Source organism: Rana temporaria, chromosome 11 (assembly GCF_905171775.1).
Source record: "Rana temporaria chromosome 11, aRanTem1.1, whole genome shotgun sequence".
Taxonomy (NCBI): Eukaryota; Metazoa; Chordata; class Amphibia; order Anura; family Ranidae; genus Rana; species Rana temporaria.
This window is the reverse complement of record NC_053499.1, coordinates 42,603,550-42,617,866: the sequence shown is the minus strand read 5'-3', so window position 1 is coordinate 42,617,866 and position 14,317 is coordinate 42,603,550. Positions and strand designations below refer to the sequence as shown.

The 14,317-nt window shown below is 44.8% G+C and overlaps 1 protein-coding gene across 2 annotated transcripts; it reads left to right on the top strand.

Annotated features, from left to right (window-relative positions):
- The first annotated feature begins 972 nt into the window (after positions 1–972).
- Positions 973–10,170, top strand: BET1L (Bet1 golgi vesicular membrane trafficking protein like). 2 transcript variants are annotated; one of them, XM_040328436.1, is made up of 4 exons: positions 973–1,073; positions 6,320–6,411; positions 7,872–7,928; positions 9,847–10,170. In XM_040328436.1, exons 1-4 carry the CDS (start codon positions 1,055–1,057, stop codon positions 10,012–10,014), a joined length of 336 nt encoding a protein of 111 aa, XP_040184370.1. In that variant the 5' UTR covers positions 973–1,054; the 3' UTR covers positions 10,015–10,170. The 2 variants fall into 2 exon arrangements, with proteins under 2 accessions (XP_040184370.1, XP_040184371.1); XM_040328437.1 differs by lacking the exon at positions 973–1,073 and adding an exon at positions 6,043–6,114.
- Positions 10,171–14,317: the final 4,147 nt, after the last annotated feature.

The following is a 14,317-nucleotide window of genomic DNA, read 5'->3' as shown; positions in this document are numbered from 1 at the left end:
CCACACCCGGAACAAGAACCCCGCCTAATGGCGTCCACTCAAGAAGTACCCTCCACTGCCGCCATCTGTCGCCCCGGGGTTGGAAAAGCACCACAGGAACACAGAATGAACCGACAGCACCGCCCAGCTAGAACAGAGGCCCAATTTGCGCAAATCACCCGGATGAGAGCCAACTAACTCTCTCATCCCCCTCTAAATTTAAAATAGCACCTGGACTGAAAGTACACAGGCGCTACACGTAATTGTAAAAAAAATGTAATTGTAAAAATAAATAAACTACTGACACCACTCCCCCTGACCTACCAACACTGTCCACTGCCCCTCCCCTAAAAAGCATTGTGAAAAAAAAAAATGAAAGTGTAAAAAAATCAATACGTAAAAATAAAAAACACCCCACCCCCTTCCCCAGAATCACTGTGAAAAAATATTTAGCCGTGGGGGGTGATGTGTGTAGTGGGTGGGCGCGGAGTGCCACCTCCCTGAAATGAGTTTCTGTAGGTTGGGACGACCGTGCCAGAATAGGCCTGGGCTAGAAGGGGTTAATAGCAACCCTGCGGGTTTTGTCTGTCACCCTGCAATAAATACTAAATAATGACCATCTATCACTGACATCTAGAGGGACACGCCACCGTGTATGTACAGTGCACCCACTCAGATCACCAGCAGGGGGTAGCAAAAGCCTACAAATAATGTTAGCTCCGTATCCATAGGAACAAGGCAAGACCTCAAATATTTACATAATGGGCGTGTCTTTAGAGTCCTTTTTTACCTGCAAATAAAGATAAGCCTATAACAAGGCTTCCCTGTAAGTACAGTGAATATCTCCTATACATGCACCGTTTAGGAGATATTCACACTGCATGCAGGCAGCCAGCCAGTGTAAACCCGGCGCATGCGCTCTGAAAGGACGGGGTATCTGTGCTGTCCCTTCAGAGCTCCGCGTTGCGGCCGCTTTAACACTTGCCCCGCCCCCCGACATCAGCTGACCGCGTATTCCGGCTGCGTCATCACATGACAACCGTGCCAGCTCACACGGCGGCGACAAGGAAGAAAGATGACGGACTGGGGGAGAGGTATACAAGTCATGGGCCGTGACGTGTAGTACGGGGGTGGAGGGGACTTGTAGTGCTGTATGGAGGTGTCTTGTATCATGTTATGATGTGAAGGGGGATGGGGAGACTTGTAGGCTCAGAACACAGAGGGAGGAAATACTATGGTTGGTATGTAGTTCCCTTCCCACCATCATTTCCAGGCACAGGTGACGGTGTGTATTGGAGGATATACAGGGAGCTTTACTAAGACTGGGGCAGCTGGTCATGCAGCCAATCCGCTTCAACTGATCAAGCTGGAGCTAACATCTGATTGGTTGCCCTGCACAGCTGATCCAAGTGTTAGTAAATCCCTCCAATGTATCCTAGAACTTCCAGATCAGGCCTTTCCTGGGGCTTTGTGTTCACATGTAACATCTAATACTTGGAACCCCCAAACGTTATATATTTCTCAAAGTGGAGGCCCTAAAGAATAAAATGGCAGTCATTGGAGTTTTTTTTTTTTTTTTATGTCAAACAGTATGTGAACACGGGCGAGGCTGCGTGCTGGTTGGGCACGGGCGAGGCTGCGTGCTGGTTGGGCACGGGTGAGGATGGGCTCTTGGTTGGGCACGGGTGAGGCTGGGCGCTGGTTGAAGCACGGGTGAGGCTGGGCGCTGGTTGAAGCACGGGTGAGGCTGGGCGCTGGTTGGGCACGGGTGAGGCTGCGCACTGGTTGGGCACGGGTGAGGCTGCGCTCTTGGTTGGGCACGGGTGAGGCTGCGCTCTTGGTTGGGCACGGGTGAGGCTGCGCGCTGGTTGGGCACGGGTGAGGCTGCGCGCTGGTTGGGCACAGGTGAGGATAGGCTCTTGGTTGGGCACGGGTGAGGCTGGGCGCTGGTTGGGCACGGGTGAGGCTGCGCGCTGGTTGGGCACGGGTGAGGCTGCGCTCTTGGTTGGGCACGGGTGAGGCTGCGCTCTTGGTTGGGCACGGGTGAGGCTGCGCTCTTGGTTGGGCACGGGTGAGGCTGTGCGCTGGTTGGGCACGGGTAAGGCTGCGCGCTGGTTGGGCACGGGTGAGGCTGCGCGCTGGTTGGGCACGGGTGAGGCTGGGCCCTTGGTTGGGCACGGGTGAGGATGGGCTCTTGGTTGGGCACGGGTGAGGCTGCGCTCTTGGTTGGGCACGGGTGAGGCTGCGCTCTTGGTTGGGCACGGGTGAGGCTGCGCTCTTGGTTGGGCACGGGTGAGGCTGCGCTCTTGGTTGGGCACGGGTGAGGCTGCGCGCTGGTTGGACACGGGTGAGGCTGCGCGCTGGTTGGGCACGGGTGAGGCTGCGTGCTGGTTGGTCGGGCTGCACGGATAAAGTTGTTAATATTTATTTTTATAACTTAAAGCGGAGCTCCACCCAAAAGTGGAACTTCCACTCATTGTACTATACTGCTCTATGTCGCACTATTTTTGTTTATAGCACAAAAAATAAAGGCCCAGATTCACATAGACTTACGTCGGCGTATCTCCAGATACGCCGTCGTAAGTCTAAATGGCCGCCGTCGTATCTATGCGCCTGATTCATAGAATCAGTTACGCATAGATTTGGCCAAGATACGAGCGGCGTAAGTCTCCTACACCGTCGTATCTTGGGTTGCAATAATTATGCTGGCCACTAGGTGGCGCTTCCTTGATTTCCGCGTCGAATATGTAAATGAGCAAGTTACGCCGATTCACGAACGTACGTACGCCCATCGCAATTAGTTACGCCGTTTACGTAAGACATACGCCGGCGTAAAGATAAAGCATGTCTCTAGGTGGCGCAGCCCATGCAAAGTATGGACGTCGAAACAAGCGTATCTTGTTACGTCGTTTGCGTAAGTCGTACGTGAATAGGGCTGTGCGTAAATTACGTTCACATCACAGACATTGAGCCGACGTATCTTTGGTCGTAAATACGACGTGATACTGAGCATGCGCGCGCATGCGCTGTTCGTTCGACCATGCATCTACATGGGGTCAAGCCTCATTTAAATACAACACGCCCCCTACCAGCCTACTTTGAATTACGCGCGCTTACGCCGGCCCATTTACGCTACGCCGCCGTAACTTAGGACGAAAGTGCTTTGTGAATACAGCACTTGCCTTTCTAAGTTGCCGCGGCGTAGCGTAAATACGATACGCCCGCGCAATGTAGAGCGGCCGTACGTGAATCTAGGCCAAAAACCGCAGAGGTGATCAAATACCACCAAAAGAAAGCTCTATTTGTGGGGGGAAAAAAGGACGCCAATTTTGTTTGGGACCCATGCCGCACGACCGCGCAATTGTCAGTTAAAGCGACGTAGTGCGGAATCGCAAAAAAGGGGCAAGGCCCTTAACCTGCATAATGGTCCGTGTCTTAAGTGGTTAATGGCACTGTTGCATGTCTGCAAAAGGGATGCCTGTTTTTTTTGTGCGCTGCAGGAACACGTTACTTTGCGTGCTTTTCTGTGAACCGAGCCGTACTCAAGCAAGGATATGCACACTTCCAATTCTGCTTTTTAGCGGCAGAGTACTGAATTGTGGGACATGGGGGGGGGGGGGGTGATATGTTCCCTCATTTCTGAGAAGTCCTGGGAATTGCTTGGTCTACAGAGAAGATGGGAATATTACAGAGACTATTATAGTTGTGTCTGGAATGATGTGTGTGGTGTTTACTGCCACCAGACCCACTGATTCTCACAATCTATTTAAAGAGATTGTATATTGATTTTGTGTCTATGTACATTCTTTGTGTGTTCTGGTTAGAACGAAAGAAAATGAAATCAGGTGACACTTTAGGCTTTTTGTATAATGTTTAATTTTCCCTACAGCCTGTTTAACCACTTCAGCCCCGGAAGAATTTACCCCCTTCCTGACCAGAGCATTTTTTGCGATTCGACACTGCGTCGCTTTAGCTGACAATTGCACGGTCGTGCGATGTTGTATTCTTACAAAAAAAATTAATTCCCCCCCCCCCCCACAAATAGAGCTTTCTTTTAATGGTATTTGATCACCTCTGTGTTTTTTTACTTTTTGCGCTATAAACAAAAAGGAAAGACAGTTATAAAAAAAAATAGTTTATTTTTTTTATTTTTGCTATAATAAATATCCCCAAAAAATATATAAAAAAACATGTTCCTCAGTTTAGGCCAATATGTATTCTTCTACATATTTTTGTTAAAAAAAATCGCAATAATCGTAAATTGATTGGTGTGCGCCAAAGTTATAGCATCTACAAAATAGGTGATAGATTGATTTATGGCATTTTTATTTTATAATTTTTTTTTACTAGTAATGGCGGCGATCTGCGATTTTTTTTTTTTTTTAATTTTTTATTATTATTGTGACCGTGACATTGCGGCGAACACATCGGACACGTTTTTGGGACCATTCACATTTATACAGCGATTAGTGCTATAAATATGCACCGATTACTGTGTAAATGTGACTGGCAGGCAAGGGGTTAACGCTAGGGGCCGCTGAAGGGGTTAAAATGTTCCCTAAAGTGTGTTCTAACTGTAGGGGACTTACAAGGGGAGGAGACCGATGTGTGTTCCTCTGTACTGGGGAACACAGAAAAAAACACAATAAGAGTAAATTAAAGAGATTAACTACTTGCCGACCAGCCGCCGTCATTCTACGGCGGCAGGTTGGCTCTCCTGGGCGAGAGCCCATCATACTACGTCGGCTCTCTTTGCGGCCACTAGGGGCTCGTCCGTGACTCCCATGCGTGTGCCCGGCGGGCGCGATCGCCGCCGGGAACCCGCGATTGCTTGTTACAGAGCGGGGACCGGGAGCTGTGTGTGTAAACACACAGCTCCCGGTCCTGTCAGGGGGGGAAATGCTGATCTTCTGTTCATACAATGTATGAACAGAGGATCAGTGTTTTCCCCTAGTGAGGCCACCCCCCCTACAGTTAGAACACACCCAGGGAACATACTTAACCCCTTCACAGCCCCCTAGTGTTAACCCCTTCATTGCCAGTGGCATTTTTATAGTAATCCAATGCATTTTTTTAACACTGATCGCTATAAAAATGCCAATGGTCCCAAAAATGTGTCAAAAGTGTCCGAAGTGTCCGCCATAATGTCGCAGTACCGAAAAAAAATCGCTGATCGCCGCCATTACTAGTAAAAAATATATATTAATAAAAATGCCATAAAAATACCCCCTATTTTGTAAACGCTATAACTTTTGCGCAAACCAATCAATAAACGCTTATTGCGATTTTTTTTTTTTTTTTTTACGAAAAATATGTAGAATACGTATCGGCCTAAACTGAGGAAAAAAAACGTTTCTTTATATCTTTTTGGGGGATATTTATTATAGCAAAAAGTAAAAAATATAATTTTTTTTCAAAATCGTCGCTCTATTTTTGTTAATAGCGCAAAAAATAAAAAACGCAGAGGTGATCAAATACCACCAAAAGAAAGCTCTATTTGTGGGAAAAAAAGGACGCCAATTTTGTTTGTTTGATGCTCCAAAGATGCTGCTTGCAGGAGATTTTTTTTCCTCCTGCCAGCGCATCGCCTCAGTGTAAAAGCCCTTGTGCTTTCACATTGAGAATGCTCGGGCAGGATTATTTCAGGCCCTATTTATGCGCTATTTTTAGCGCTAAAACGCCTGAAATACGCCTCAGTGTGAAAGGGGCCTTACTGTTGGGACACTATTTCTGGATTTCCTCTCATTTCTGTTTTTCTATGGGACAGGAAGTGAAAGGTAATCTCCCCAGTTGGACACAGATGGCAAAAAACTGACAGGGGCTATAACCCTTCTTTGCTCTATCCAAAATGTAAAGTGTTTTTTTACTTTCCTGCTCTGTGCAGTGATTTTTTTTGTTGCACAGAGCAGCCCAGATCCTCCTCTTCTTGAGTCCTTCCGTGCTTCTGGTCCTTCCCTCCTGAGTGCCCCACAGCAAGCAGCTTGCTATGGGGGAAGCCGAGCTGCAGCCCAGCCCTCCTCTCTCTCCTCATTGGCTCACTGAGTTTAAGCCCCGCTGCTGTCTCAGCCAATCAGGAAGGAGAGTCTCATACAGCGGAGTGTCTCGTCCAACATCCCTGGATCGAGATGAGCTCAGGTAAGCATTAGGGGGGCTGCTGCACACAGAAGGCTTTTATCTAATGCATTAGGATAAATTCTGTATTTACAACCATTTTAAAATAAAAATTGCTTTTAGTCCTACTTTAACTCATGCATGTTTATCAGAATATCTCTGCTGTTCTCTTTCCTATCTTCAGTTTTCCTGTAATGATGTTTTTATCTTTTGATTTTATTCTGTATAGGTTCAAGTTCTGGGGCGGTAGATGAGATGCTTGATGCAGAAAACAAACGTCTTGCAGAAAATCTTTCTACGAAAGTAACACGGCTCAAATCTGTGAGTGCTTAAAGAACAATGTGTAGAAAATTCACTATATACTTAAAAGTAATGCTAACCTTATGCCGCGTACACACGATAATTTTTTGGGTTTTAAAAAATGACGTTTTTTTTAATGTCATTAAAAATGATCGTGTGTGGCCTTAGAGCATTTTTCGGGTTTGAAAAAATGGGCAAAAAAAAATTCGAACATGCTCAATTTTTTTAACAACGCTTTTAACGTTGTTGTTTTTCGGGTTGTAAAAAATGGTCGTGTGTGGGCTTTAACGACGTGAAAAATCTGCGCATGCTCACAAGCAATTTATGAGATGGGAGCGCTCGTTCTGGTAAAACTACCGGTCGTAATGGAGTAAGCACATTCATCACGCTGTAACAGACAGAAAAGCGTGAATCATCTTTTACTAACACAAAATCGGCTAAAAAAGCCCAAAGGGTGGCGTCATCCGCATGGAACTTCCCCTTTATAGTGCCGTTGTACGTCACCGCGCTTTGCTAGAGCATTTTTTTTTTCACGATTGTTTGTAGGCAAGGCCGTTTTAATGATCAAGTTGAAAAAAACGTCGTTTTTTTCTAGAGCCCGAAAAACATAATTTTTTAGAACCAGAAAAATGATTGTGTGTACGCGGCATTACACTCACAGATTTCTCTTCAGCCTGCCGGTTAGGTGAAAGAAATCCAATAGATTTAGCATGTATGGAGGAATCTCGTTTTAACATTATAATATGCAGTCACTGTTCGGCTGTCTGTTTATTTCTCCCCGCTCCTTCGATTTTTCAGTTGAGGGCTTTTTGAGCCAAGTGTTGCCGACAAGCCACTCACTGCTTCAATTTCAGATCATTTCTGCTGCTTACAATTCAATGAACTGATTTTAAAAAATTCAAGCCATAGGACTGATTTGCCACAAGAGTAGAAAACACACAGCAGCCAGTGAGGTTTCAGATGAAGAAAGCAATCTTGATGCGTTTTAGACATCTACATTAGTAGATTGTCCCCGGTGGCAACAAAATGTCATTACAACAAAATCCTGATAAAAGTGGGCATAATCTACTCTAAACTTACCTTTTAGGGTCCTATTTAACAAGGGATGAAATATCCTTTTATCACTAGGTTAAAGGCTCACCTTTTGGGAAAAAATAATGCACACGTTTTTTGCAGGACAAAAAAAAGATTTTTATTTTGTTTGCCTTGTTTGTTTGCTCCTTGCCTGGAAAGCATTGCACCCATGATCATGGGTGCAATGCCAAACTCCTGCAGCTTCAGCCCATACCTCTTATACAGGCTGACAATTTGGAAGCTGCAGGGCCTCTGATTGGACTGCAAGGTCGCTGATGATTGGCCTCGTAGCTGTTGACAGTAGTTGTAGTTCATGTACTCACAGGAAACTGAATGAATGATGCAGCCATGTGGGCGGAGCCCCACACAGACACATTATGTAAAATGGACCTTTTTTTGCCTTTTAGCTTGCATTGGATATTGACAGAGAAACTGATGACCATAACACGTATTTGGATGGAATGGTAAGTCTGTCTTTGGCTTACTTCTTACTCTTAGAAATTTGTGTTCCGAGCAGACCATTTAATTTTCCCCAGTAGACTTGGGGTATGGATATATTGTAGTTGTGCAGTCACACCCCTGGATCTGTTGTTATAAAAGGACAATAAGCTGTCAAAAAGTTCCACATGTGCATAATGAAGTGAGCGACATTCATAATCGCAAATAAAACCAGTAATATTCTATTAAAGGGGTTGTAAAGGTACAATTCCCCCCCCCCCCCCCCCTAAATAGCTTCTTTTACCTTGGTGCATTCCTCCTTCACTTACCTCAGCCTTCCATTTTGCTTTTAAATTTCCTTATTTCTTCTGAGAAATCCTCACTTCCTGTTCTTCTGTCTGTAACTCCACACAGTAATGCAAGGCTTTCTCGCTGGTGTGGAGTGTCGTGCTCACCCCCTCCCTTGGACTACAGGAGAGTCAGGACGCTCTCTACGTTGCAGATAGAGAAAGGAGCTGTGTGTTAGTGGGCGTTCTGACTCTCCTGTAATCCAAGGGAGGGGTCGAGCACGACACTCCACACCAGGGAGAAAGCCTTGCATTACTGTGTGGAGTTACAGACAGAAGAACAGGAAGTGAGGATTTCTCAGAAGAAATAAGGACATTTAAAATCAAAATGGAAGGATGAGGTAAGTGAAGGAGGACTGCACTAAGGTAGAGGAAGCTATTTAGGGAAAAAAATTGTACCTTTACAACCCCTTTAACATAGGAATTGCAGTGCTGCTTTCCCGAGCGTGCCATAGTGGGTGCGGTAAGCTGCGGTTATATTCCTCTGAGAAAGAAATCTGAAACGGGAGGTAGAAATGGCAGATTGTATGAACGCCCACTTGTGTCTGCAATTATTGGCAGCTATACACATCAGAGTTTGTACTGGTGTGTAGCCAGTCTGAGCATTTACAGTTGATGTGAAGTAGACCAGTCATAGGGCTGCCATTGCTGACCCCTTTATTTCCTTTACCTTTGGAGGGATTTCTTCTTGATTCCTGTTCTGGCTATGGGACAGGGAGTAAAGGGAAAGCTCCCCAATTGGACACGGATGGTAAAAAAAACTACCAATGGGTTATAAAACTTCCTCACTTCATCCAAAAACTAAAAGTGTTTTCACTTTTGTTCTAATTTTAAATGTTTAATGTCCAACGCCAAGGATTTATTACTCGGGTGCTGGTTTTTCTCCTTTGCACTAAAAGATTATCCCTGGCAGAATATTGGGTAAAATGTTTCCTCTTATAAAAAACGATCAGCACAAGGGATGTTGCCTAATGTGGAGTGTCCCTTTTCCCCCTACTATATCTTGCAGCTAATGCCAGCGCAGGACCTGAGACACGCTTCAAGAGTGCCAGCTATGCCTACCCTTTCTGCCCCCCCTCCTCTCCTCATACAAGCTGTACTATAGCAGACAACCTTTTGTTCGTATGTCTGTCCTCCATTAATTGGTTTTCATTTGTGGAATTTCCTTTACAGCTTCTATGAGTGTATGTATGTGGGGAGGGGGGCGTGTTATGAGACTTTAGCTTACCACTATGACAGCTGGCACAAGTGACACTAAGCATTACATGTAGGTAGTGTCCCTTTATGCTGATTAAAAAAAAAAAGTTTACCCAAACTAAGGCATGTGTGCTTATTAGTTTAAAGTAGATCTCCAGCCAATTATTTTATGCTAGTGGAAAATGTTTAGAAACCCTGTTATGCCGCGTACACACGTCGGAATTTCCATTCAAAAGCTCACATCGGACTTTTGCTGTCGTAATTTCCGATCGTGTGTACACGGCATAAGGTTTTATTATTGTTTCTATCCCCTGATTTTATTAAATTTTTTCAGTTTGTGTCTAGATTATCCAGAACAAAGTAAAAAATAAATAAAATGTTCTATGTTTTTTCTTTGTAGGGTTCAGACTTCATGAGCGTGACTGGTCTTTTGAGTGGCAGCGTCAAGCGGTTCACAGGAATGGCTCATTCTGGGAGAGATAATCGCAAGCTCTTGTGCTATGTTTCGGCTGGCCTTGTAGCATTGTTCTTTTTGCTGTACTTTCTAGTGTCCCGAGCCAGCACGTGATGGATGATACCTCTTCACGCAAAAGACATTCCTTATTCCTACTGCCCTGTGACCCAAAGGATCCTGAGATCAAAAGGGGTATATGGCCTGTCAGGCAGGCTGCTAAAACCCGGCATTTCCAAAAATTAATAAGGACAATGCTATCCCTGATTGATTCATTCCCAAAGACCAAAAAAAAAAATCACCAGGCAGAATTGCAGTCAATATCTGAATTTGGTCAATGTCATGTAAATTTATAGAAAATGCACAAACCCAAAATGTTCTTTTGGAAAACAAAAACATCAATATATGGGCTGAGGATGGCACAAGCACTGGTATAGATTTACACCCATTGCTCACAGAAGTGGCAGAGTTGTGGCGTATTACCCATCGATCAGTGTAGAAGGTTTGGTGTTGAAAGCTGAACTCCAGGCAAATGGCTAACTACACAGATCATATACATATTAGGCCCCGTACAGACGACCGAACATGTTTGCTGAAACTGGTCCGCGGACCAGTTTCAGCAGACATGTTCGGTCGTCTGTACAGCTGAGCGGACAGGATTCCAGCGTACATTTGCCCGCCAGACTGTTTTCGAGCGGGCAAACATTTCTAAACTTGTTTAGAAACATGCCCGCTGGAATCCTGTCCGTCGGACATGTTTGGTCGTCTGTACAGACTTACCGTACATGTCCGAGCGGCCGCCATCCCTCGCATGCGTCGAATGACTTTGACGCATGCGTGGAAGCATTGAACTGCCAGGGCCGCGCACGTCGCCGGGTCATCGTTGCGGCGACGGCGCGGCCTTGTCGCCGCGTATCGTGTACGCGCGGATTTCTGTATGATGGTGTGTACAGCCATCATACAGAAATCTCCAGGCGGGCATGTACGCTGAAAACGGTCCGGCGGACCGTTTTCATCGTACATGTTTGCCCGTCTGTACGGGGCCTAAGGGAGCTCTTTTACGTGCCAAAATGTTTCTATTTCTGCCCATCAACTTCTCAGTTTTACACAGCACAGCTTTGTCTGGCAGAAGAGGTGATTTAACTTTTCTTGGTGGCAGTTAAATGGTCCCTACAGATCTTTCCCCCAGTATGTGACTGGACAGTGAAAGAGAAGCAGTAGACCTATAGGTTCATCTCTGCATCCTAGCACTTGTTGGCACATGAGCACCGCACATATTTAACTGGCTCCTTGTGCTGCCTCTTGCAATGAGAGATCTGTTGTACATGGGACTTGCAAAAGGTGATACCGAGTCGGATTTAGTCTCCAACACTGCTTGCATTTAAAATAAAAAAATAGATACATGTAATGAATAAAAAGCTGTTAATTTATATTGGCCTGGAGTTCAGCTTTTAAAGGGGTTGTAAAGGTTTGTTTTTTATTTTCTAAATAGGTTCCTTTAAGCTAATGCATTGTTGGACCACTTACATTTTCCTTCCATTTCCCTTCTAAATGTTTTTTTTCTTTGTCTGAATTTCTCACTTCCTGTTCATCCTCAGTAAGCTGTTCTGGCGGACTAACCCCCAGCTGATGATGGGGCAAGCTTACTGAGGAGAAACAGGAAGTGAGAAATTCAGACAAAGAAAAAAAAACATTTAGAAGAGAAATCGATGGAAAAGTTAAAGCGGGGGTTCACCCTAAAACTACTTTCTAGTATTACAATGTCCCGGCACATTACAATACAATTATGCCTATTTTTTTTTTTTATGCTGTACATACCTCGGTACAGCTAGTTCACCCGCGGCTTCCGGGTTGCGAATCCTGCGGGAGTGGGCGTTCCTAACTTGCTGGTGATTGACGTGATGACCAAAAACGAGCTCCCCCCCCGTCACGTAAGCTGCATCACGATTGCCGAAAGGAGCCGAACGGCGGTGCGCAGTATAGCGCCGACTCAATCGTGACGCAGCTTACGCGACGGGGGGAGCTCGTTTTTTGGTCATCACGTCAATCACCAGCAAGTTGGGAACGCCCACTCCCGCGGGATTCGCAACCCGGAAGCTGTACCGAGGTATGTACAGCATAAAAAAGAAAAAAAAATAGGCATAATTGTATTGTAATGTGTCGGGACATTGTAATACTAGAAAGTAGTTTTAGGGTGAACCCCCGCTTTAAGTGAACCAACAATGCACAAGCTTAAAGGAACTTATTTAGAAAATACAAAACACAAAACTAACCTTTACAACCCCTTTTAAGTGATAGCCAAAAAAAAAGTACCCTAAGTTATTAGAGATGCAAGTTTTTATTATGAATTGGATTTCTTTGTCAGGCATTATACCATTTATAGCAAAACTTTAACTACTTTTAGAACTTGCTTCAAAAAAAGACGTTCTATTGCAGAAATGTTTACATTTATCTGTAGCGAGATAAATGTGTTTATGGCCATTCCTGACTTGCTTCAATAGGTTGCTTGGCTGCAACGATGATCCTGTGACTCCAATTCCTCCTGAGCCACGGGTGGAGAAAATATGTATGCATAACAGGATTGCAGACTTCACCAGCTACACACTTATTGCAGATTAGCAAGTTTGGAGACAGAATAGTGGGCTCCTTTCACACTGCTCTGCTGCTTTTTCACTGCAGCGCACCATTGGTTTTCGTGTGGGTTACCAGCACTTTGCCTTGGACTTCCATTAGATTGGGTGTTTTTGGGTGCATTTTTTGAAAAATCACCAAAACGTGGGTACGTTGCGCCATGGGGAAACCACAGTGGAGCAGTCTGTACAAGGCCTTAGGGCAGTGATGGCGAACCTTGGCACCCCAGAGGTTTTGGAACTACATTTCCCATGATGCTCCTCTACACTGCAGAGTGCATGGACATCGTGGGAAACGTAGTTCCAAAACATCTGGAGTGCCAAGGTTCGCCATCACTGCCTTAGGGCAATGGCTCTCAGAAGAAATGGCACTCCATGTATCTTTCTGAAAGGGCTCATTCACGAGGGCACACTTATCAGAACACCTGTGGGTTTTTTGCCTAGGAAGCAAAGGTGGTCTGTGCAGCCAGCCTGTTAAAATCATTGATGGACTGAGGACTGAATGGTTCTTCACACACATCCCTGAAGGCCGGTTCAGACTAGAATGCTCATATTCTTGTGTGGTGCAGTTTTAACAGCCAATTAATTTGAAATGCAAGCCCTACTCACACCGCACAAAACCACGTGATATCATGGTACCTTACAGTTTAGTGGCCAGAAATGCGCTGCATTTGAGGTGCCATTAACAATTGGCATGTGCGCACACTGCAAGGGCAGTGCATGGAATGCGCCTTTCCAGTGTGTTTGGTGAGTGCACATCCAAGCAGGACTGACACACCGCTCCGAATTCAGTTTGTCTGTGTTTGTTTTTAAGCGGGTGGCTCCCAGGTAGATAAACATGGTCCTCTGCATCGGTGTATTGCGCAGTGCGCCTGAGTAAAAAAACAAGTTTAACTTTGAACAGTGTAAGGGAGAGATACTAAACCCAGAATCTAGTGCAGCTGTGCATAGCGACCAATCAGTTTCTAACTTCAGCTCAAACTTTGATGATGAAACCGGATTGGTTTCTATGCAGAGAGCTGCACCAGATTTGGTAAATCTGCCTGTGTTTTCAGTCACGTTTGCTTTTCTTGTAAGGAAATAGGAGCGCAAATATATTTATATATTAAAAAAAATGATTTCCTTTTCATTTTGAATATATGTAAAACCATAATACAATAAATATTTATCTGTAAAAGTGTAATTCTTCATGTGTTGCTTACTTGTGTACCAACTTCCGAAAAAGATATAGTGTTTACTGCTGGGATCTATAGACCTAGATGTACATGGGGCAGCGCCCTCTGCCTAAATGGGACAGCGCCCTCTGCCTAAGTCAAGATTAAAGTGCATCTATGGTCAAAATGTTATTTATATTAATTTCAATTATTTCTAGTCTACTGTTAATCTGAATGTACACTGAGTTTAAGAAGGTCCCTGCACATTTACTTCTCTAAATTCTGTGACACATTTGCTATTCCCTGTGAATATAATTCTGTGTCACATCTCAGAGCCTGCCATCTGAACTACAGAGATGCTGAGAGGGGGAGTAACTACATGCAAGCAGCAAGGTACCATACCAAAGTATTCACAGCGCTTCACACTTTGTTTTGTTACAGTATTATTCCTAAATTCATTACTTTTCTCAAAATTCTACAAACACCCCATAAGGACAATGCAAAAGAAGTGTTTGAAATCTTTGCAAATTTATAAAAAAAATTAAATCAAGTATTCACAGCCTTTACTCAAGACCGTGTTGAAGCACCAATTGCAGCCTCAAGTCTTTTTGAGTATGCAATAAGCTTGGCACACCT